At 41.4% G+C, this 24688-nt stretch overlaps 1 protein-coding gene across 17 annotated transcripts in view; it reads left to right on the top strand.

Moving 5' to 3' along the window:
* osbpl8 (oxysterol binding protein-like 8) overlaps positions 1-24688 on the top strand; it is a 94880-nt gene that overhangs the window by 49184 nt on the left and 21008 nt on the right. For 3 of the 17 annotated variants that reach the window (XM_076876121.1, XM_076876122.1, XM_076876125.1), the window contains 2 exons: positions 6611-6647; positions 7828-8010. In XM_076876121.1, coding sequence (XP_076732236.1) covers positions 6611-6647; positions 7828-8010 — 220 coding nt within the window. Of the gene's footprint in view, positions 1-3854; positions 4057-4363; positions 4468-4527; positions 4682-6610; positions 6648-7827; positions 8011-14374; positions 14573-16309; positions 19559-24688 lie in introns of those variants that run through there. The other 14 variants (XM_004575063.3, XM_012915992.3, XM_076876129.1 and 11 more) reach the window with 12 other exon arrangements.

Genomic DNA, 24688 nt, shown 5'->3' with positions numbered 1-24688 from the left:
TTAGCTGAATCAAGAGGAATAGAATTCTGGATTGTGTTATTGAGCTAAACCAGCATATTTGTATAAAGAGGAATTGTTAAGTATAGTATGAACGGGACAAGTTTATGTAAATACCCTGCCATGGCCTCATATCACAACTATATCACAACACAGTGGAACATAAGAGATTTTAGAGCCACACGTTACACTTGCAATATAAATATATATTACATAAATGCAATATAAAGGCTACACATCGACAGACATGAGTTGTGCATGTGACATTTCAAAATATCAGCTTTTATACAAAATAAACAAAGTTTCATACAGTAACAGTGGCTATGTGGAGCTTTAAAAATAGCTGCCAGTGATGACTCAGCCATCCAGCAGCAGTCTAGCACCTGGAAACCTGCAGCTCTGTCTCTGTCGCTCCCTATTGAGATTTTTAGCCTCTGTAATTGTGTCTTTCTTCAGTGACAAACACCTTTGTGGCGTCTAACATACAGGCTGTGGATTTTTTTCATTATATAGATTATATAGAAGAGTTTTAGGCTGTATTTTGATTCTAGTAACTAAAGGTGCCTTTCAGATATAGGGGAAAAAACTGTTGGTATTTTTTTCTCCTTGCTGCTAAAAAGAAACTGGGTCAGAACTTGCTGCGAGTCATGTTTTAACATTATGTAATATGCCATGGCATTTTATCCTGAATTAGCACTCCATCCTTTCACAGGCAGAGACGGGGTTTGGGGCCATGTTTCCTGTCTAGGTTTGGAAGGTTTGGTGCGTTCTGATTGGGTGGAATCTGTTTAGGTAGTTACATCATCACCTTTTATAGCTGTATGAATATGGATGAGCATTTGTTTCCCAGCGTTGTGTAGATAAGCCTGAGTGTTCTTAATGCACTGCCTCCGTTTATGTAGGAGTTGGGTTTGTTCTGAATAAATGTGGAAATGGACAAAATTAGGGTTGTCTCTAAGTTTGTGCCTCTTCCCCAGACGCAAGGCCTTAAATGTTGGATATTTGGCTATACAGACTTTAACCACATACTGTTACTGTTATCTGAAAGTTGATTTAATTTATTAAAGACTAATAATCTCAAAATCGTTTCTTGCTAAGTGTAAAAAGCCCAGATGCTTTGCTCTGTGTCTGTGGTTAAAATGTATTTCAGTTTTCTCTCACAGCATCTGCTGCAGTGTCCTTGTTTGTCATGTCATCGGCACAGCAAGCTGCTGGCTTTGAAATGAAAACGAGATGAAAAGAGTCAGACAGTAAAATGTCACCTTGCTTTTCACCCCCTCTAAAAGGGAGCTGGACACCTTGAACGTTGCCCCCGTCTTTGTTTCCTTCATTAATTCAAACAAGGTTGTCTGGTGTCATCCAGTTATGTCGGCGGCTGAGGTTGAAGTACAGGCTTGACTTGCACATCTATTGTGTTTGAGCCTGCAGGTCTGAACAGACCACAGTGGGATCAAACTAGGTGAGCTGTCACAGGGAGTTTACCTTTTTATTTGCATCTGCCTTAATCAAACACAGTAAGCTGTTGCAGCAATAGCTGCCAATGTTTTCTTTATTTTCAGACTGTGAGAACTCTTCAGATTCTTACAGTATTACATGTGCGTCTGCGATCGTGCACACAAAATTGTGATTGCTCAACTCATCTGAGATCTGTTTTGATTAACCTGTCAGTGGAAACTGAAACACTACCTGCATGAAAATATTATGATGATGATTTTTCTCTTGCAATATAAGGCTGATGGGTTCGAAACTTTTATTCTCTCTAATGATGGGAAATATCACTGACAGTAAAATGTACACATATCTATGTCCATGCTTTTAAGATCCATCTACTTTAGTGAAGGATTTTAGACATCTTATGATGCACATGTTAATGCATACATTAATACACCAGCACAGGCTCATTGCAGATCTTGTTGTCAGTGGATATGCAGTACGTTCCTCCTCAGGCCTGTGAGTAGAGTCACTGCAGTGGAGGTGCAGCAGACATTGCTTGGTTTGCTCATCAGAGAGCTCTTACTGGAGCTCCTGTAAATAGCTGGATAGTATGCATTGTTTTATTATATATTTTTTTACATTAATGTAAGTTTATGTTGAGGAAATATTGCTGGCTATATATGATATGGTATGATATATATCCGGCATACAAATGTAGATATCTGTATGAGCTTCAAAAATCCAATGTGCATTAGAGCAGAGGTCCCCAACCCCCGGGCCACGGATCGGTACAGGTCCGTGAGTCGTTTGGTACCGGACCGCGAGAGTTGAGGCTTGGGTGTGAAATTTAGGGTTTTTATCGTTTTTTTAGCGTTATTTTTTTAATCGTTAACTCCATTTCCCTGGGTCTTTTCCCGTGTGTTATGAATAAATCTTCTTTTTTTGATACCGGTATTGGTTTTATTTTCTTGTATTAATCTGCAACTCCTTAAAGGCCGGTCTGTGAAAATATTGTCGGACACACGGTCCGTGGTGCAAAAAAAAGGTTGGGGGTCGCTGCATTAGAGCACAGTACGTGTACGAGACTGGGAATGGAATTTAGTATCAAAAGTTTCCAAACCAAACATGGTTGTCAGCTGCTAGCTTTCCCAAAGTCTAATACAAGTTGTGCGTGTGTGTGTGTGTGTGTGTGTGTGTTTCAGCAACTACAGTCACTCATAGCTTCACTGAAGGTGATTTTTAGGTTGCTAATATACACTGTAGAAAAAAAAAAAGCTGCTTTGTGGTGTTAAAGAAATGAACAGCAGGGGCACTAGAGGAGCAACAACGAGATTACTCCCAAAGCACTAACGGTTTCACAGGTGGAGGACATTTTTCCCTCCTCATCAGTTTTGCATTTGGATCATATCAGTGTTACTACTGGCAGCATGAGGTGATACCTGGACTCCAGCACAGGTAGTCCAACTCCTCCAGGCACATCAGAATGTGCCATGGCTGGAGGATTTGTTGCTTCTCACCGTAGTCTCAAGATTACTCACATTACTCAGTCCAAATCAGTATTCAGCACGTCGCCATTGAGATCTGATGTGGTTTTAACGTGTCCCTTTAGTTTTGGGATGTTTTTTGAGCAGTGTAATAGTGTAATATTAATTATGATGATTGTGAGAATATTATTTTACAGAGGATTATCTGTAAAATAATTGCAGTGCACTGCAAAATACAGACAAATGCTAAAAATCCTGCTGGCTTTAAAACTGCAAGTTTTCAGAATGGGCTCATGTGTGGTGAAATCCCCTCCATCCTTTATCTCTCTGAACTTGAGTCAGTGCTCCTCCATCTCTACCTCACTTTGTTTTCCATGTAGAAACCCCAAAAAGATGAACGTGTTAGATTATTCATGACACTAAAAGTTCAGCTGTGAGGATGTGGGTTGTACACTGTTGATTCTCATTCTCCACACAAATGTTTGTGCTGGGAAAACAGCAGACTGTACAAATCTCACAGACAACTTGACAACAGACATTATTTTTGAGGATTTATAGAATATTAAAACCTGGTCACAAAAAGTTTGAGTTTGAATGATTCATGCTTTAGGTCAGCTTAGTGCATGCAAACCTCCCACCACCCTTTTTTTGATGATCAATTTATAGTGACAAAAGCTTTTCAAATGCTAATGTGCTCTTGCCACTTGCTGTGGTCCAGCAAGTGCGCTTTTATTCAACTGTATTGTTAAAACTCTTTCTCGGGCTGCCTGTCGCAGTTTCTGTTTTCTATTAGTATCACTTGGAGATTGTTGCTGGCCCTTCACTTTGTGTCTCTGTCAGCCTCTTCACCACCACCCACACTCTCATCTGCATAATTAATCAGCACTAATCACCAGGTGAGGTTGTTATAAACAGCATTCACCCCGGGTTCACAAAGACTGTCAGTCACGGAAGCTGCTGACAGTTGCTGTGAGTTTATTGAACAGACAGTTTGAGGAAAAGTGGTTTATTTTGGGATCAGACTGTGTGCTGTATTTAGAGAAAACTACCAGCCTTCCAGGAACAAATTCCTCTGACCTCTTTGCCCCAATGACTGAGGGTCATCTGTTTGCAACTTGGTGGGAGTGGCCTCAGTGTAATGGTAAGACAGCACACTGAGCCAAGATTAAATTAGGAAAGCACTCTGTTGGTGCCTCTTCACAAAGCCTCGTTAATAGATCTCTGGCGTTCAGTGACAGTTTGCTAATCCCTTATTGTTGTGAGCAGCTCTCAGTATCGTCTGCCCTCTCAGCCAGTAGGTCTCTGGGTTCTAACCAATCAGAACTTTGTGATTTGATTTCATCTGTAGGATTATCTGAGCAATAACCAATCAGTGGCCCTGTTTTCCCCGTCTTCCTTCTCACTGAGCTGCCTATGGTTGTTTTGTCTGACTAGAGATTATATAGGATCCTGCTTCACTCCGGCGGTGACCATGACACCAGATCTATTCACTGCAGCTGCCTGGACTAATATGATGGGTTTCTGTAAACCTGAGCCAGACGGTATCTTGGAGGTAGTGAAATTAAGAATCTTCTGCAGTCGTGTTGATATTTGCTGTGTCAGAGTTATGACTGAACAGAAACAGCGCCCTTACTGTTGCAGAGCTGTTACTTTTAAGATAAAGAGAGGCCATGGTGAGCAAACCTAATCAGAGCCTGTTTGTTGCTTTTGGTCAGCTGTTAAATGCTTCCACTCTCCGCTGTGCACAGGTGGAGGGAGTCATGTGGGTGAGTGTCTGTTGTTTGTGGTCAGAGCTGCTTACCAATTACACTGTAATGTTTATTGCTCTGCGGATAGGACTTAATAAGAAATATAAACCAATGGTTGAAATATTTAAGTTGATTGTAATGATTAACTTCCTGTTTATGAGACATTACATTAATAACTACCTGCAAAGTAAATGGTGTACTGTACTGAAAATATAAAACACTTGAGTAACAAAGTGGTTGTGCTGTTACATGGATATTTATTGTACCCAGAGGATGCATCCACAAATCATTAATATTTTTCTCCTGTGCTATTCTGAGGCTGATGCTGCAGGGATGACATGTCATGCAACCAGTGAATAATCCCGAAAGTTTCATTTGGCCAAAGTTCTTTTAAAAGTGATTCTTGTCACTTGGCAGGAACCTTTGAAACTACTCCAGCACTTATTTAGACGTTCCTGCTTAATTAAATAATTTGTGGCTTTTAATGATTTCTTTGAAGAATTGGGTGCACAAGTTTGAATTAATTTTGGAGTTTGGAGTTTGTCCCTTAAAAGACATCGAAGAACCTTCAGCACCACTTATTAAAGTTGTATGGTGCTAAATCAATCATTCAACCCTGGAAAAAGAGCAGCTCAAAGCTCAAATTACCATAACATGCTCATGATAAGTGTATGTAAACATCTGATCACAGCTCTATACTTCTACTATGCATGCGCAATGTTTGCTAACATAGCTTCTTTGGCTGTTGTTTGGCTCTTTGGGGAGCTTAGACATGACAGTTGTCTTCTTTGCCCCATCTCCTATAGATTTCTGCTCAGGAGTCAGGTCTCCTCCTTATATGATGTGTGGTTTAGTCATATAGCTAGCCAGCTAGCATATCCTAGCAATGACAGAAGCTGCTAACTATAATCTGTAAGAATAAGCTGGTGCATAATATTTCTAAGAGCAGGTTAGCATGAGGACATTATCACATTGCACAAAGCAGCGTTGGGTTTATTAAAATCATGTTTTTTTTTAATTTTACATTTGATTTTTAAGTTTTCAAAATGAATGTGCACTCACTCGGTTTGCTGAAGATTTCTAAACTCATCTTGTAAAACCAGTTTCATTCATCATTAATCAAAATCAGTTCCCACTGTCACGTTGCCTTGAGGTATATAGTCAATATCAGATGTGACACTAACTGAAACCCAGATGATCAATAAAACTGTGTCTTTTGAGTTTGACTAATTGGTAGACACGACCTCTGGGAAATGTTAAAGAGCTACAACCGTTCAGTGACATTTTAAATGCAAAGCAGTTGTTAGTTGCAGTGTGGGATCAACCACTGAGATGGCCCTTAATTATTATTTTGGGATTCTCCGGCAGCAGCTGTTGTAATTAATGGGCCGCTGATTGGTAGTCATTGGGAATGTGACCATTTATTCTCCATCATGTTTGTGTGTGCGCTGTAACTTTATCCATTGCTGTGTATCACCAAGTCTCCCTCCCACTGCCTCCATCACCCAACAGATTTATGTTAAGTTGTCTTCCATCCACATTTTGGTTAAACTAATGTGTTTTTTTTCTGTCTCTTGTCTCCTCTGTTTTTTGGTGTGTGTGTGTGTGTGTGTGTGTGTGTGTGTGTGTGTGTGTGTGTGTGTGTGTGTGTGTGTGTGTTTGTCTGTTGTCGTCCTGTGCGGCTGCGGCTTCACCTGCTGCTGTTGCTGCTGATGCTGCTGCTGATGCTGATGCTGCCCACTATACACCAACCCCACTGCCCGCAAACCCACCACTGCCAACATCTGGTGAACAACACATGGCGGACACCCCTTCGTCCCCTTTAATCTCTATCCAAAATCCTCTGACACATTTTCCAATCCCTTTCATTTTCTGTCTTTCCCTCTGTTTTTATCTGCTATCACTGTCTTGCCCTTCCCCCTCATCTCCACCCTTTCGCCCTGCTAGCAGCACGCAGAGTTGAGAGAGCAGCATGCCACCTCCGGTAAGCCAGTGACCTTTCAGACGAAGGGCTAAGGCCAGTGTACCCAGTCAGCAAACTGGCCAGGACTGATATTTAGGCTGAAATTGATTAGAAAAGAATGCATGTGCTCTTGCTTTTCCCAAGTATTGAGCATTTAAAGTCAGTTTTAGTGGTTAGTTAATTATGTATTTTGGGAAAGTGTGTCACTGTCCACTTCATATATGGCTTCACAACAAAATGTATCTGCATTTGGAAAAGCAAACAAAGTCCATTCTTTTGAACAGAGTGCAAAGATGAACTTTTTCTATGTAGTATATAAACTGATATTAAGAACGCTCACCCTTAACTTCAGATGTTAAAGCAAAACGATGTGATTGTGTTGCTCTTTCCTTTGTCTAATATGTAAATTCCACTTTCAAATATAGCACAGAGCCATATGGACTGTTTCACATATTGTGCTTTTCTACTCTTCTTGAGAACTCGAAGAGCTTTATACAAAATGTCCCATAAAGCACTTTTGTCTACACCCAGGTGCTTTCTGTGTAACATTCCCACACCTTCCTACTCTGATGAATGAATTGTGGAGCCATTAGGTGTTTAATATCTTGCCCAAGACTGGCAACTGAAACCATTTTAACTAAAACAATAACTTCTGCTGTTGCAAGATGGTGTGTGTAAAGATAAACGAGTAAACACATTATTTAAATAGAGATGGGATAACAAGAGACATTTAGCTGCTGACCCCAGTAAGACCAGAGCAGTTGTTGTTTTTTCTTGTTACAAATATTTTTAGAACCATAAATGGTAGAAGTGTTTTCATACTTATGCATGAGTCCTGTTTTGTTTTTTTAATGCAATGGGATTGGTCACACTTCATCCGAGATGGGCTCCCATTGCTAAGCAATAACTTGCCTGCCTGCTTCATTAGGGCTCAGTAAACAAGGTGGAGTAATAGGGGAGAGGCTCACATCTTCAGGTTATCAGCTCTCATGAAAACCGTCATGATGATAATGTTGAAAACAAATATTATGTAAGTTATCAAAATAGGTTATGAAACAGAAGGCTGCAGCTATCAGATGCTCCACAAGAGGGTTGTGTGTGGATGTGCTCTGATTTCAAGAAAGGTGGCAACATGTCAGATTTTTCTTCTGATGTCTTCCCTTTTCATCTCTCACCTCTTCTTCCTTCTCCTTTTATGTAGCTGCCATAGTGTGCGGTGATGACACCGTCCTTCTGACACAGACCCCGAGCAGGATGAGCCAGCGCCAGGTGAAGGAGCGGGACAAGGAGAGGGAGAAGGAGAAGGAAGTAGGCCTCCAAACACCCAACAGGGAGCAGCTTGCCAGCCCCTCTACCCTCAGCCCAGGAGTCAGCTACAGCCACGGTAAGATCTGCTTTCCAAAACACTGGTTTGTTATTATTGTCATTAGTTTGCACTTTGTTCTTGTTCGAGAGCTGAGTGCACAGTGAGCGAGAGAGAGAGGGTTATGGCACGCAGCTGAAATGAAATCATGTCCATCATGGTTATTATAGATCAGCGCGTTCGGTCATGATTTAGCGTGTCTCCATTACTGTACGTTATGTCATAGTAGTAACGCATTCTCCCAAAAAGTGCTTTATGACGTGCTCTCAGATCACATTCACACTAAAAAATTAGTCAGGATATTTTAGTTGGTTCAAATGTTGTAAAAGTGCAGAAACGTGTACTTTTCAAACCCTAACCCCTTCATGCTGCTCACTGTTTATGCAAACGTTTGACCTCCTCCTTATTTTTTGGCTGCTATGGTAATGACAGGATAAAGTAAATTACTAACACCACCCCCACTCCACACCCCCTCACATCACTACATGTCCTCAATCATAATAAAAGCAACCTGTGCTGCCTATTTGAACAAGTCATGATTTTTTTTCCCATTCAGCCTCTCAGAGTCATCATGCAGCACTTTCCTGATTATTGCTGTTGTACTTAATGCTAGTGCAGTAAATATCTGTATAATACTGAATTTAAACTCTGAGCAGATTGTTGATGCATTGCTACATGTACTTTCTAAGCAGATGTGTTATGCCAAGAAATTTGATAACGACTGGCAGACAGTTAATCCTGCACAAACATGTTCTGCTTTGTGCTTCTAAATGTTTTTTTTTTTATATAAATTTGTTTTTCAGCCATCACAGGAATCCACAGTAACTTTACATCAGTTTCTAAAATCAGTGCTTCCTCCAGTCTTTGTGGGATTTCTGTAGTGAAATTCTGTCTTAGACCTCCTGTAGCCTGTAGCATAAAATACATGGCTCTTGAAGTACCACCCTTATGACCGACATTAAAGTACAGTAGTATAGGCCTATTTAACACTACACACAGTTTACATGAGGCACTCTTATTAATTTTAACTGTCATAAACAGGATGTGACGAGTGATAATAATAACAACTGTTCTGCATTAAAACATTCACAGCAGGTGGGATATCCAATCTTTAACTGATTACATATGAAAAAAACTACTCTGCATTTAATAAGGCTTTTGTGTTTTTAACATGTTTTAATGTTTTGTATCTTCTCTGAGTTCATTTTAAAGCTTACGATGTAACTACAGCCCAGCCCAGTCATGTAGCACATCATTATATACCAGCTAGCCCAACTTCAGTAACCCTGCAAAAGTCACTGCTGTTTAGTTTTCTGTCTTCATTTATGTTGGAAGTGATAACAGAGCTGTACGTTTTAATTTTTCAGAAATCCCTCAGTCAGAACATGGTATATTATTTAATCTTAAAAACATTTTTGGAGACTCCCGCGGTCTCCAAGGGGGAGAACAGCCATCATAACAAATGCTGAACTGCACGCTCACCTGGAAAAAAGAAGCAAGCGAACTTACAAACTCGAAACTAACTAAAGACTGACTCAAACAGAAGATTCTTTACCCTCAATAATCACATTAAGCAACAGTTCTGAGAGAAATACAACTGAAATATATGAATTCAAAGGTGTGCATTATATAAACTGAAACTATACCAATCAAGTCATTTTCATTTAAATAGATTACGTCAAATGTTACATCCACTGCCAAGTTAAAAACAGCAGTTATCTTAGTGTGCCTGTAAGCACTGCGTCACTGTACCACCCTAATAAGTACATTTTAAAGTCTGGTGTATGTGTTCAAGTATATTATCATTTTCCTACATGTGTTTTTACTGCAGGAAAGAACCAATAAGAGAAGTTTAATTCCAAAAATAAGAGATCCATCACAGGAAAGATGGTAACTCCTACTGACTAACCAGTATATTGAGCAGGTTTTTAGTCATATCTGTTTATAGCAGACCTTTTCATTTGTGTGTCTTTGGTTTAAGTTATTCAGATTTGTTTGGAAGTACATGTTTATAATTGGAAAAATCAGCTCTCTGTTTCCTTTAAATGAAAAGTTATACTAATCAGACGCATTCCTCTCTCTCCAGTATTTTTAGAAATCGTGTCTATAAGGGATAAAATATGCTCTTCAGTACAACCAGGACTTTTGTGCTCCTGACATGACATATTGCCTGTGATAATATTAGCAAAGTAGCAAACATTGTGTCGTGGTTTTGACTGTGCGGTGGCGCTCGTGATTGCCGTCTGATGCGCCTGTTTAACAGATGGAGCAAAGAATTTCTTTGAAAATCAACCAGCAAGTCAAAGAGAGGAGGTTTGTTTCTGGGCAGCATCACATGGCATGAAATGATAAGATGTCTTTCATGTGATTCCTCAAATTTGACCATTTTCTTCACTAACCAGCTCTGTGTAATGAGGCTGAATGCAGAACTGAGCTCCTCTGCAGCAGTTGCTCTGATAAAGCACACGACTATTAATTGTTTGTTAGATATCCAGAATGGCTGTCCCAGACGGGAGCGTTAAAATATCACCGGCTCAATCGCTACACAACATGCTTGAAAAACACCATATACTTCATATACTGTACACTATAGGTCCAAACACACACACACACACACACACACACACACACACACACACACACACACACACACACACACACACACACTCTCTGACCATTACAATCATTGTAGTTGCTGTTGAGTTCTAAATAGAGCTGCATACTGTACACGCTGAGCCTCTTAACTCTTATAATCCTGTTTCCTTTGTCTTCTTTTATTCTGTTGCGTGTTATGTTGACACTTTAAGACATTGAAGCAATGGCCATTTGTAGCCTCAGGATAGCTATCAGGGTTTTGCTTAGTCTCTCTCTTTTTTCTCTCCAGCCAACTGCAGACCTTTTTAGGAGATCCCAACTTCAAACCTGCTCATCCTGTTCCACTCGAGATTTGAGCTTCCTTTCTGGAAACCATCTCATTCAGGACTGTTGATGGGCTCAGGGATGGAAGTTCCCATGCAGCAGAATAGGAACAAATCAAAGAGGGGGTTCTATAGCTTTGAGGAAATTGGTCTTACATCATTGCTCATGCCTTATTCTTGTATTACAGCGCCCTCTTGTGGACACCTTACTGTGATTAGAAAATTACTAGAGTGTTGTTAGATTTCCTTGTTCTCAGTGTGTGTTCTTAGTATCAGAAAATTTAGTTTGATTCCTCTTAAGATCACAGAGAGCATGAAGGACAAAGAAGCGGAGGCTGATAGTTTTGATTTTGAGACTGTAAACTGTGACAGATCCTTTGTTTTTATTGCTGTGAGTGAAAAATGTTCCAATGTGGGATTTTTATTTTTAAATGAAAAATATTTTCTGGCAAATCTTGCTTATAGTATACAAGAAAAACTGAATCTCTGTGTCAGTGTTTCCTACATTATTCTAGGGTGGAACTCACTTTCTTACCACAAGAGAGAGCAAGCGGTACAGAGAATCTAATGACTGTGTTGTTATTGCAGAAACGCTCTCTGTGTCAGGCTTATCAGCCTAGGTGTATGCAGTGATCGCTGAAGAGTGTGATCTGTGTGTTGCTGTGTGGATATAGGCTCAACACATCAGCAGCCTTTTGGGATCGGTCCATTAAAATCTTTGTCAGACGTTCAATGAGATACATGTTTTGTGTTTATGGTATAGCTGAAATGTATTAGTATACATACTGGAGTAAGAAGTGCTTAGTCAGCCCTTGGCTAATATTTCTCATTTCCTGGTGTAAGCATACAGAATAAAAGCAGTCAACTTACTTCACATTCTAGTCCTCACTGCTTCAGAGAAACAAGAGTCTGTAAGAATATATACCCAATATGACCCTCAAGTCCCTGCAGTCCAGAATGGGTATCCATGGCAACCGATTTGACTTCAACGTCTAGCCGATGGTCTTGTGTCAAAGTGATGACAGTGTTTGCTTTGACGTGTTTTCTCTTGACCAGTGTTAACATAGATTCTGCCTGATGTCCTTGGGTTAAAATAGGCAGTTTCTTAATATTGGAGTTCACGAATGAATCCACCCCATACACGAGGGCACGACTGCTGCTGTGGTACAGATCTTTCTGGAAGAATATTCTGCAGGAGTTGTGAGAACATTCACATCTAAGGTGTGAAGATGGAATGTGATTTTGAATTGCTGTGTTGGTGTGTCGCTGCTGCAGAGCAGGATTTCTGGAGGATAACAACTTGTGTTGAAACATAATCACATTTGATTGTACCCCAGCTGCGATGTGCTGACTAACCCTCGTGATACATTTGCATACATAGTAATCGTTTTAAAAGGCTAGAGCTTAAAGCTCCATGTTTACATGTTCATGATGGATGAAATCCCTCTTATCCTCCTCATAGCAGATTCTGACCTCATTAGCAACCATTTGATTGTTTTTATAAAGAAATGTGCACAAAAGCACCTCCTTGCATACTCCTGGAAGTTTCAGCGTTTCAGTGTGGCTTCTAGTTTTTAGTTGAAGTCCCCTCTGTTGTCGAAAGCTTATGTGCTTGATCTCCTGATGTGATGCACCACTTTCAGATCTCTGGTATGGAGCTTGAGGCTTGATTTTCATCACTGGTGAAGATCCTGAAAACAATTGGGTCAGTTTGACACTGAAGTTGATTTCCTTACTAAAACTGTAGATATACAGCACTGAAAGCAGTCCATGCATATCCACATTATCTGAAAGCAGAGAATGTCTAGATTAAATTGGTCCTCATACGTTGCTTAGATGCTACAACCTAGTCAATAATCTTCTTCTACATCTTCTTTGCTGTCTTCTGCTCCTCCTCCTCATTGCTTTTGTCAACCTTTCATCATTGAAGTTAATTAAGTGTATTATATTGTAATTGATCACGCAGTTCTGCATTTCTGTCCTGCCTGGGACAGATGCTGGACACACTGGAGGGATTATATCTGGGAACATAATGGTGTCCCCATGGAGGTGTTGGAGCGGGTGGCTGGGGAGATCAGTGCTTAAACTGCTATCCCCACATTTAGTTGTAGATGCATGAATTGATCCAAATATATGCGTGAGCATGTAGTGTATTTACATTTCTACACAAAGGGAATCCAATTTGACTGCAAAATTGACTTTTTGGAAATCTAATTACTGCTAGAACGGTTGGAGGTAACCAGATTACTGCAGCATCTGCAGAAAAAGTGACTAGATGTTTGATTTACCACCTAGAGTATGTATTTCCTATCACTGATTGGATAGTTTCAGCTCACTTTGAAAGTGGGATTTTCCCATAAACTATCATGTGTGCTCTCTAAATATGAATTCTAAAATTTTGAATTTTCAAAGGATGATTTTTGACTTTATAGATTGTAATGTACTGTAATAATCTTTCAAGTCAGTTCAGTTCAATTTTATTTACACAGCACCAAATCACAACAACAGTCGCCTTAAGACACTTTATATTGTGATGTAGACCCTACAACACTACAAATAGAGAAAAACCCAACAATCATATGACCCCCTATGAGCAAGCACTTTGGCGACAGTGGGAAGGAAAAACTCCCTTTTAACAGGAAGAAACCTCCAGCAGAACCAGGCTCAGGGAGGGGCGGGGCCATCTGCTGTGATTGGTTGGGGTGAGAGAAGGAACACAGGATAAAGACATGCTGTGGAAGAGAGACAGAGGTTAATAACAAGTGTGATTCAGTGCAGAGGTCTCTTAACACATAGTGAGTGAGAAAGGTGACTGAAGAAGAAACACTCAATGCATCATGGGAATCCCTCAGCAGCCTACACCTATTGCAGCATAACTAAGGGAGGATTCAGGGTCACCTCAACAATCTTGTTGATCGAAGAAAGATGGACAAAAAATCCAACTATACCTGCAAGTTTTAATTTTGTGTTTAGTTCAGATTGCTTTCATGACTCTGTGTGCTGTTTGGATTATTTAGTTTAATTAGTGAGAGACAGAGCATAAAAACAGGCGCACAAACTCGGTGTGTTCCCTAAAGAAATAAACTCATCACTAAAGGAAACTTCACACAGCCACTTTCACTTGCTCCTCTTGCCAGACTGCTACTGGGAAAGTTTGAAAGAGATGCATGTGTGAATCATACGAGGGGGCGGATAATGAAGAGGATAAGATGGTGAGAGAATTTGATAAAGATTTGATAAAGAAATGAAGAGGAATTGTAGAAGAAGGAAAAAAGAGGAAAGGCAGGAAGTTAAGCTACAGTGCCAGAGCAGGTGGAGTCGGTGCGGATTTAAGCTCAGCCACAGGGATTATGGCGTCAGACAGGGTTAACAGCCACTGCCAATCCAGTGTCCCTTCTTCCGCCTACGCTCTCATCCAATGAGTGCCTGACCCTGAAAGGCAAGAGCACTGAGCGAGTTTGACCAAGGTTTGTCTGTAGAGAGCTGGAGGACACGAAGACATGATGGAGAATATGTCTGCTTGCAGCCTGAGCTCTGCTCGGACGGCTGAAGGCTTGTCTGGACTGACATGACTTGGGTGTAAAGCATGATTTGGGATCTTAAACTGCCGGCAGTACTTAACGTTGGAACATTTTCTTTTAAGACTTAACCTTAAGGAGTCCAAGGTATAGTATTAAGTAGTACAAGCTGTCACAGCAGTTGAAGTAGTGCTTGGTGGAATTGGAGACAGTGAAGGCAGAAGAGTAACGTAGTTTGAAGCCGCTCACCTGACTTCCAGCGCTAGCCTGTTTAGTGATTTGTGCTGTCTTGTGTGCTTTTGTGCTTATATACTCCATGTAAGGTTGCTCTCACGAGGACAGAAGGGAGCTCACACCAACATAAAACCACTTTTACTCATCAGAGTATGAATGTGGACTGAAACAAGAGATATGCATGTTGTTTGATTTACTGTAGGAAGGAGGAGTACAGCAGAAGAATGATTTAAAAAGCCTCCGTGCTCCACAGCTAATCTCAGGCTTACAGGGTCTAAGACTATAGACGTTTTACTGCGTGTGACTCTTGAAGGTGTTTGAGTCTTACTATTCTATCAATAGGTTTTTGTTCACTTTTGTGATTGACTACAAAACATGATAATAACTTCTGACTTTTATTTTTTCAATAACTCAACAAACAGCTGTATTTATTGCAAACATAGTGAAGAATAACAGGAGAGTTAATGAACTTTGCTTTGTTTTGAACCGTGACACCATGTAAAGCATCAACAGTGGTCAGATCAACTTAATGTAATAGCAACTTTGCTCTGGACAAATAAGACTAAGAGTCTTAGTGGCTCTTTGAGGCCGTATTTAGCCATAGGAACATCTCGAGCTGACATGCCAACAGTGGTGTGCTATTGCTATCATCACAATGCAGAATATTCACCATCTTCAGCTGAAGTTCATGTGCAGCTAATAGAAACAGTATTGATCAAATGTAAAGTTGTGCCTCAATGATGGCCTATCATAACGTGCCAAGTAATCATCAAAAACATCCCAGAGCGTGACAAGAATATCTTTTCTGTTTTTTTTTAAGTAAATGTCACATACATGGTTGTATTGGTTGCACTGGATCCTTATCTCCAAATTTAAAGCAGCATTCAGTGGCTTTCAAGACGGTTTATGTTCAGTTCTCCTGATGACGAAACAGAACAAGGACATCATACCGATTTTACGTTGTGGGCCACGTACAGTGTCATGAACACTTTGATCTTCATTCAATTCAGTGTCACTTGTATAGCACTAACTCAAAAGCAGCTGTCACCTCAGTGCAAAAGTGTGAGTAGGCCTTACCAGTGAAACTCCTCTTTGTCAGTGTAAAGAAGTTTAGAAGACAAAACGCCAAAACACAAACTTAACAATGTGGTGTATGCTGTACAGTGCAGTGAGGAATGCTCAGACCTCTACATTGGAGAGACCAAACAGCCACTTCACAAGCGCATGGCTCAACACAGAAGAGCCACCTCCACAGGACAAGACTCAGCAGTCCATCTGCATCTTAAGGATAAAGGTCACTCTTTCGAGGATGCCAATGTTCACATTTTGGACAGAGAGGACAGATGGTTTGAAAGAGGAGTGAAAGAAGCATCTATGTCCACTGTGAGCAACCATCTTTGAACAGAGGCGGTGGTTTACGACACCAACTGTCTGCCATGTATAATCCAGTTTTGAGATCCCTCCCCAGACGCCTTAACGCCCACTCACATCCTGGGCCATCTGACCTCAGGAATTCACATGATAAGGTGGGGCCAGGTTTCACAATGAACACACCCGAAACTCTGGCTGATTGGGACCCACACCCAGTTTCACACCTTGGCTCAGGCGATTAGAGGATCATCAGGGGGTCCTTTTGTCCCTCTGTGGGGGGCCACTCCCACTAGGTTTATATCTGGGACTCTCCACCATTTGACCTTAGAACTGAAGAAGCTTCTCGGATGAGAGGTGAAACGTCTTCAAGCAACTTAAAGAAGTCTTTGCAAGCTCCTTTGACTACGATGACCTGGATGACTGAGAACCTTCACAGACATAAAGAAGTTTAAATACACATTTAATCCGTTAGATATTTAAGGAAACAGAAGTGTAGTGTCAGGCTTAAATTATAAGAAACAAATGTGTAAAATTACTGAAAAGCTTCTGTTAGCTAATAGCCCAGGCTGTCATGTGATTATAAAACAGAAACATCTTGTTAATTAAAGGTGGGGCTTTTGTTCTTTTCTTTTGAATGTATGAAGAGTCCGCCCTGGGTAGCCTGGATATAGTTGGGAAAATGACCCAGATGATGACTAAATTTAGAAAAAGACTATCATGTGACTCAGAATGCCTTTGGAGTAACCAAAATAGGCATTTCCTCCTCTGCAAGCAGGTTAATGAGGTCTAGGATGTGAATTATACACGCAGACCATCTAATTAGCTGTATTAATTAAAGCACGGTTGAGGCAGGCAGCGCTCACATTTATCAGCTGTAAATTGATTAGCTACGTTGGGGACAGATGTTTTGGAAGGGATTACACTCACAAGTACTTCACAAGTTATCTCGGCTGAAATGTCCATGGACAGCTGGCAGGCAAGGCTTTGCGAGATGCCAGCAGATTTCTAGATTCCTTGCAAAGGTCTAGAATGAAAGAATGAATAGGACGGGTGAGATTAAAGGTGGCAGAAGACTGCAAGGAACAAGAGCTGATAATGTTCTTCAGTGTTGGGTTTCAAATCTAAGACTCAGGCCAAATGTGTTCCTTCGCTCTTACATAAATAAACGAGTTATCAGTGACTGTGTTTATATGAACCATACTGATGACACTTATCTTTCATTGGCCTTCAGCTTTGAACCTAAAAAGTTTATCCTTTAAAAAATCCTGAACACATTCACTGCGTGTATAAGAGAACTAAATCTAAAATAATCCACATGTATCAGCTTCTGTCGGATTTCAGACGAGACCAGAGGTCAGCTAGATTCATGGTGCAGAGGTACCATTTATAGAAAGTGCTCAGTGTGTCACAGATGTGTGCCAACAAAGCACTTCACAGTCAGTGTCACCTACAGGCACAGACAATGCACCTGGTTTTAGCTCTATTTACTGTACCTGTGTCCAGGAGAAGCACATGTTTCAATGCGGCATTCAGTGGCCGCGCTGCAGCCCGGAGCCTTCTGTGCCTTTGAACACTAAAGCTTAACCCGGCAGTGCTGACAGGCTTTCTTATTTCCCTGTGCAATGTGGGAATAAAAGGGTGGTCTGAGCAGTGGTGTGACAACAAACTTCCTTCTGTCCTCAGAGCATCTGGTGTGTGTGTGTGTGTGTGTGTGTGTGTGTGTGTGTGTGTGTGTGTGTGTGTGTGTGTGTGTGTGTGTGTGTGTGTGCATATTTGCAATCTGATGACTCGTTATAGCATAGCAGGTATGGTTTACAAGCTGTAGTTATTTGTGTTGTCAGACAGAATAGGGAATGAAAAAGGGACATTTCACTGCAAATTAATTTGGCCATTTAAAGCAGCAGCAGCCAGCGAGGAAGCTTTTCTGACTCAGTCATACTAAACAAATCCGGACAACACGGTGTACATCGACTGTACAGACATGCTCTTATTAACCCTGCCTGCTTACTGCTGTGAATGCTTCGAGTAATTTGAAGTCATTAGCTCGATGCTGGACTGAATTATCACCGTTCCCATCTTCAGTCTAACACTGCCTCTTCTCTGATGGCTATGGAGAAGGGAATTGAATATTCTTTTACTAATCTTTGAAGACCAGCATAGCGGAGCATTCAAAGAATGGTTCAGCATGTGTCTCCATCAAAACAACCAAGAACTGAGTGATTAAAACATCACTGTTGTACCCTGAGTGACTTAGTAATCGTTAGCCCCCCCCATGGATCGGGGGGGGGGGAACACAGCTAGGTCAGCTGAATATGAGTCCTATGTTTATACCCTAATTTTCTAAATTACTGTTAAATGTTTTAATGCAGCTTTGACCTTCTCAGAATTTGGCAAACATAAACACTCAACAGTTTAAATATTTTCCCAACCCTGCCTCAGTGCTGGCAGAGTAGATGAATCAAACTATTATCTGGCAATCCCACCTTTTCATTCGCAGTGGCTGTCATGCTGGCTAACAGCAGTGATGCCACAGCTGCTTCCACAGCAAGACTTTCTACTTTGCTGTGTTAGCCAGGAGTATTGGTAAGAGGTTGAGCTTATCATCTGGCATCTGTGCCTTATAAAAGTCTATTATTTGCCATGTTAACTACATTTATTTTTAATCCCTTTAATTTGTTTCTGTGTCTTCCTTAGTTGTTGTGAGGGCATGAAGGGATCCTTATCCTCATATTTCTTCCTGTAATTTACCATCATCTGCCGATGTCAAAGGATTGAACGACGACACTAAATTCAGCTGGAGAAATATTTTGACAATAATAAGTATGGTAGACGTCAGAGACATGCCACCCCAGTGACTAATCCAGAGTAAGGTTGAAAAGCGGTGAAGTGTCCCTTTGAATCTGAAATAATGACTAAGAGACGCAGCAAGAGATTGAGCTGAAGTGAAAGATGAGATGCGGAACATAAGGGCTGTTTTCAAGCTAAGATGCGGCTCCCCTACCCATCCCGAGGAGAGGGAGTGGGAGGGGCTCAGCTTATTCGTTATTAAGTACTTACAGGCTGCTGCTTTCATACACACTCACAGGGCACAGATTGAGTGAGAGAGAGGGAGGCAGAGAGAGAGAGGGAGGAAGAAAGCAGTCGGCTGAAGGAAGCGTAAAGGAAAGCAGCGACTGCACCGGTCCAATGCCTGCTATCTGAACCGCTCTGTGTTTCTGTTTGTGTGTGTATGTGTTGCTGGTTGGGATATTCGCTTGCACACTAGCTGTGTGGGGAAGATCGGATTGTATCCCGATACCCTTCGACCTTCCACCTTTAAGTTTTCCTTACCCACCCCTCACTCCTCCCCTCCCGTCGGGGGAGCTCCTGCCGGCCCCATGATGAAGGAAGAAGGCCTGCTTAGTCGTCGCCGTTTCTCCACGTGCGGCGGGACGGCATCGCTTCGACCTCCACACCCGGACGGACGCAAACTCATCCGCAATGCCTCGTTCGGGGGCTATAACGAGCTGTCACCCATCTCGCTGCCAGGTGGGTGCACAATGGCGTGGAACGTCTTGCAAAGCTCAACGCTGGGAAGTGATGCAGGCTTATTAGTAGGTTTGCAGATGATTGACTTCTGACCTCTGCTACTTTTTGGCCTTGTGTCCTAAATACAGTAGTTGTACTGTTGGTATTGGTTTCCTGTGGTCCTGAGAGTTTCGAGAATCACCTTAAATTCTGTGCAATGGGATGTATTCATGAAAGGAACCGATTCTGTCGACTGCATCATAGAAGGATTTGTTTGTAGGTGTTTCGAAGGGATACGTGTGAAGGCAGAGACAAGCTTTTGGATGGGGTAAAACACCAGAATTCTTAAAATGGGTACATTATTTGATGCTTTTAGGTTTTCCTCAAAGGCATTTATAGTGTCGACTGCTTTTATTCTCACACCCAGACAATCACTGCATAAGTGTGTCAGTTGACTCAGTGAAAAAGTCATTTTTAACATTCAGCAAATACATGAATTGAAACATATGAAGACTCAAATCATTCTGCTTCATGTTCAAAGCAGGGGATTACAAAGTTGAAAGATAAGTCATTATCAAACACCATGCCACTCACTTTGATTGGTTGTAACTTAAACTTGCCTCAGCTCTGAGGCACATTGAATCAACTAGCAACGAGAGCAGAGGACACTGTTGCTGTCAACAACAGAGCTGTCAAAAGATTAGAGGCAACGCAACAGGCATTGTTTCTCTTTGAAGAGTGCAGCACTGGGCTTTATCCTACGTATGCATTTCTTTTTTGCTTGGTCATTGTTGAGAGATGATGCTTGTCTTAGAGGACTTTTCCTGCTCTCCCCTCTTTCAGAGCCACACACACAACCATTTACAGAGTCAGGAGATAGCCTTCCCTTCAACTGGTTTAGCTTTACGCGGGTTCCTGTGATACCTCTATTAGAGTGCAGTGATAATCCTTATTTTTGAAAGTACACTTAATCCCAGAGAACATTTAGGATTAAATCAGTTTTGTGTTCACTTCCTTTTGTTTATCCTGCTGAAAATGATGTAAACCTGGAGGCAGACAGCTGGCAGGCGCAAGAGCTTTCAGAGAGTGAACGTCCTCTGTTCCACTTTCACAAGTAACCGTTTTAACCTTTATGAATCCAGGAAAGGCTGACTGTGCACTAGAGCAGGGCGATATGACCAAAAATATTTATCACTATATACATTTGAAAATTTGCGATGACGATATAACTGATGATATAATTGACGCTAGACAAAATACTTTACAACTCCACAACTTTATTAGTGCAAAAAACCCCATCAATGTATTTTCACTGAAACAAGCAGCTGTTTTTTATGTGCATTAAAGTTATATAAAAATGTAACAGTGCAAATGCAAATTCCTCGCTGACAGTTTAACCAAAAGGCATTTCCAGTGGAAACTGGCCGACATATCCTCAGCATAACCTTGTATAATATCCACAAAACTTAAAAAGAGGTTCTACACACACAATACGGTAACATTATGTTGAAGCACAGTACGTATCACTCCGCGAGGCTCCGCCTATGATAGCCGTAATGCTCCAACAATCCATCAAGCGGTGCGGCTTCGTAGCTTAGCAAAGTCGTACTGAAACATTTGACAGATTTTCGAGCGCCGTGTACATAAAATCATTTCGAGGTCAGTAAACACAACCAGAGTTCATACATAAGGCACACGGGATTATAAGGGGCTCTGTCGACTTTCAGAAAAATCAAAGGATTGATTTGAAGTGTGCTGTATTTTCCAAACAACACGGTAATAACGACGGCCCGCTAGCATGCGCTACCAAAAATAGTGCTTTGTTGTGTATCTGATGGACGAAAGCTAAACCAGTTCCACACCACTGAAGCTGCAGCATTTTTACAAACCAGTTCTGGTTCATCCGTTTCATTCAACGATCCGCTTTCGCTCTTCTCAGTCGCCGCCATGTGCGTATGTAAACATAGGCACTGCACATATTCTATCGCGATATTTCATTTTCCTATCGTTGCCCAAAATTACACCGGTATTACCGTGAACGGTACGATATAGCCCGGCCCTACTGTGCACAAACTCTTTTCAGCATCATACTGTGATTCAGACTTTCACAACGACCTCAGTCCTCTACTGTTTTCTTAGTGTGCAGCTCTCCCAGTTCAGCACTTTGAGCCATGTCAGTACCATGGTCACAGTGGTGGTCTTGCTCTCCTCGGGTGGCTCTGCGTCTGCTTCTTTCCCCTTTAAAACAGCAGCTTCTGCAGCTACGTGTATATTTGGAGCTACGAGACATCGTCTGAGTCATACTCTGTTTCTCACAGTCAGCTCCCAGCCTTAGCTCCATTCATCTTTATTTTAGACATTCTGCTGCAGGAGACATGTGGTGCAGACGGGTAGACTCATTCATTTTCTGTGTTTTTGACAATCTCTTAATATATCTACATGTTTTTTTTGTTTTGTTTTTTACACCCACATTCCTCCAGTTGCCAGTTGACATGACCCTCTGAGACACTTTTCCTTGTTGTGTGTTATTCCTTGTACACTGAAATACATGCTTGCCAGCTGACTTGGTGTTTTTAGTCTTTTCACTTCCTTTTGAGGTTGGGGCTCTGTATTTTCATTACTAGGAGCAGCCGTACCACTTCAATGACAAACACTTTGTTTAACAAAACCGATAAGGGCGAAATTACTAATGAATATTCTTTCTTTGTTTCAATCTGTCAAATAGAAGATTTTTCTTCTCTGCTTTGTCTTTACACTTGTGTTTGTGAGACACAACAGGTGCTAAAACAAATAGTTAGCTGCTGTCCCAAAACTCTGAAGGCAATCAGTGCTGATGAAGGCAGAGTCACCAAGCAGCAGTTATAAGTGGAGGTGTCCACAGTGCCTGAGGCGAGGACGAAGATCCGGAGAATACTTGTAATTTTGTGTCCTCTTCCACTAATTGAAACAAAATGAAAGAGGCAGACTGGGAGGAACCCAGCATGCATGGCAAGCATAAAAACACTCTGGAAGTTTCCTAGAAGCAGAAAAGAACACGACCTTAAAAAGGGGCGATAGATTCATTGAAACTGAAGGTAAACTCTCTGAATAGTGACTAAGAGAAAACCTTCAACTTTTCTTATCTTCCTTAATGTATCTCTATTTGTAAACGATGGCTAGTGGGTGGAACAGGAAATCTTGGGTCAGATATCCACTGGTTGTTTTGGAAGCCTCGAAAAAAACCCCAAAAATAAATAAAATAAAAAAGTAAAAATAAAACTAGAAGTCGTGACACCATCCTGAGTTCCACATTTGGATCTGCCTAAACCTTCCTCCCACTTTATCAGCTGACGAGCCAAAATGTCATTACCTGCGGTCTGGGGAACAGTACCAGCATCTGCCAGTGTACATAAGCTCAGGTGAAATATAAATAGACCAAGACAAAAAACAGCAGCTGTGGTAATACAACCAGCCTAATGCCCTCTCTGTCATCCATACACATCCTGTTTGAAATACCAACCTTTTTTAAAAGATAATATGCTGTTGTCTCCTCACATCAGGATAAAAGTACAGCACTGTGGATCAGAGGTTTATGTGCCTGCTTTTGCAGTGGTAAGCTAAGGCTGCATAATAAGCAGGTTTGAAGGCCACCAACCAGGCCTGGAGATTTAAAAGAAACCTGGGCTCAGCTGCACCTAATGCTCTAACCTTGTATTGAAACGTTGTATTGTTCATCAGCCCATCACTAAGTGAGAGAGCACGCCCTTAGTTCCTCGGTAGTCAGAGATTGAGTGCAGCGGAAATTGATTTAGAGGTTGAAACTTGGCTTTGGCAAAACTAATAAGAGAGTGGAAAAAGCTGGATGCCTGCGGTCCATAATTAGATAGTCCCTGCTCATCTTCAGGTCAGCATGACCTAGCACATTGTATGGTGGATAGGATACTCTTTTTAGATTATCAAGAGGAAGTGGCACATTACAGTGTCTATGCATAGTTATGCCGATTTGTTTTAGTTTAAACGGGAGTTCCTTTCGAAACATGAAGGGATTAGTTCAGTTGTCACGGGAAAGATGACCTGGCCTAAGAAAACATTTGAACAATGTCATCTGTGGTCCAGTAACTGTGGGAATAAAACAGTTTCTGTCAACATCAAACACAACCTGAATGAATGCACGCATCGAGTGATTCAAATCCACGCTAGCTGGTTCTGCATATCATCCTCACCTCTCCTCGCAAAGCAATTGCAGCTACATGCAGCAAAAACGTCTTTGTGGAGGAACAGAGAGCATTTGAAATTAAATTTGTAGTGGTTAACACATTTGCCTTACATGTCTAAGATCAGGAAAGAAATCAAGAGGTCACAACCTTAGTGTGCTCCTAGTCCCAGTCCCAAGCTCGGACAAATGGGAGTGTTGCGTCAGGAAGTAAAATCTGTGCCAAATCAAAGTTGTGCATCCATCTGCTGTGGTGACCCCTTGGGAAATAAGGGAGCAGCTGAAAGCACCTTGCCAGTTACGTGAATTCATGCACTGCTTTGAGCTACTCTACAGATTTGTCCACGCATACTAAATTACACTAAAACAGTATCCATGACTTTTTCCAGCTGGTGTTTCTTTCCCTTTCAGTGAACCAGACGTCTTTCAATTTTTATGATGTGTCACCAGTACCATAGAGATGCTGTTGCTATGGCAGGTTTCCCACAGTAGCAAACACTCAGGCAGTTTGCTTCCCTGAAATTGAAAAATCACTCTGCTCACAGGCTCTCCCCCCCCCCCCCCTCGATTTGTTGTTCTTAGCTCACCTGTTGCCATGGCTGCGTTCATATTTCCTACCAGAATAATAGAGCAGCATCATAGAAAGCTGCGCGTAAGCCGATTTTGACGAAACCTAGAGACTGCATTGATTAACTCCCTGGATCAATCTGGTTTTATGAGCTTTAAATGAACTTGATTTAATGAATGTGACGTTGTAGGAATCCAAGTGCTTGCAATAAAAACATCTTCTGGTGGGAGAAGCAGCTTCAGGGTTGCATTAAACAGAGGTGTAGCTCCAAGTTGAGGTGCTGAATACCAACACTGCAGATGATTCTTAGAAGTGAAGGGACCTTTCAGGGCCAGACCTGTATCTCTATGGATGTAAGTTGAAAATGAGTGGTTTGCTTATGTCAAATTCC

Source organism: Maylandia zebra, linkage group LG17 (assembly GCF_041146795.1).
Source record: "Maylandia zebra isolate NMK-2024a linkage group LG17, Mzebra_GT3a, whole genome shotgun sequence".
In the NCBI taxonomy this organism is placed as follows: Eukaryota; Metazoa; Chordata; class Actinopteri; order Cichliformes; family Cichlidae; genus Maylandia; species Maylandia zebra.
Note: the sequence above shows the minus strand (reverse complement) of the source record. Positions and strands in the feature narration are given on the sequence as shown.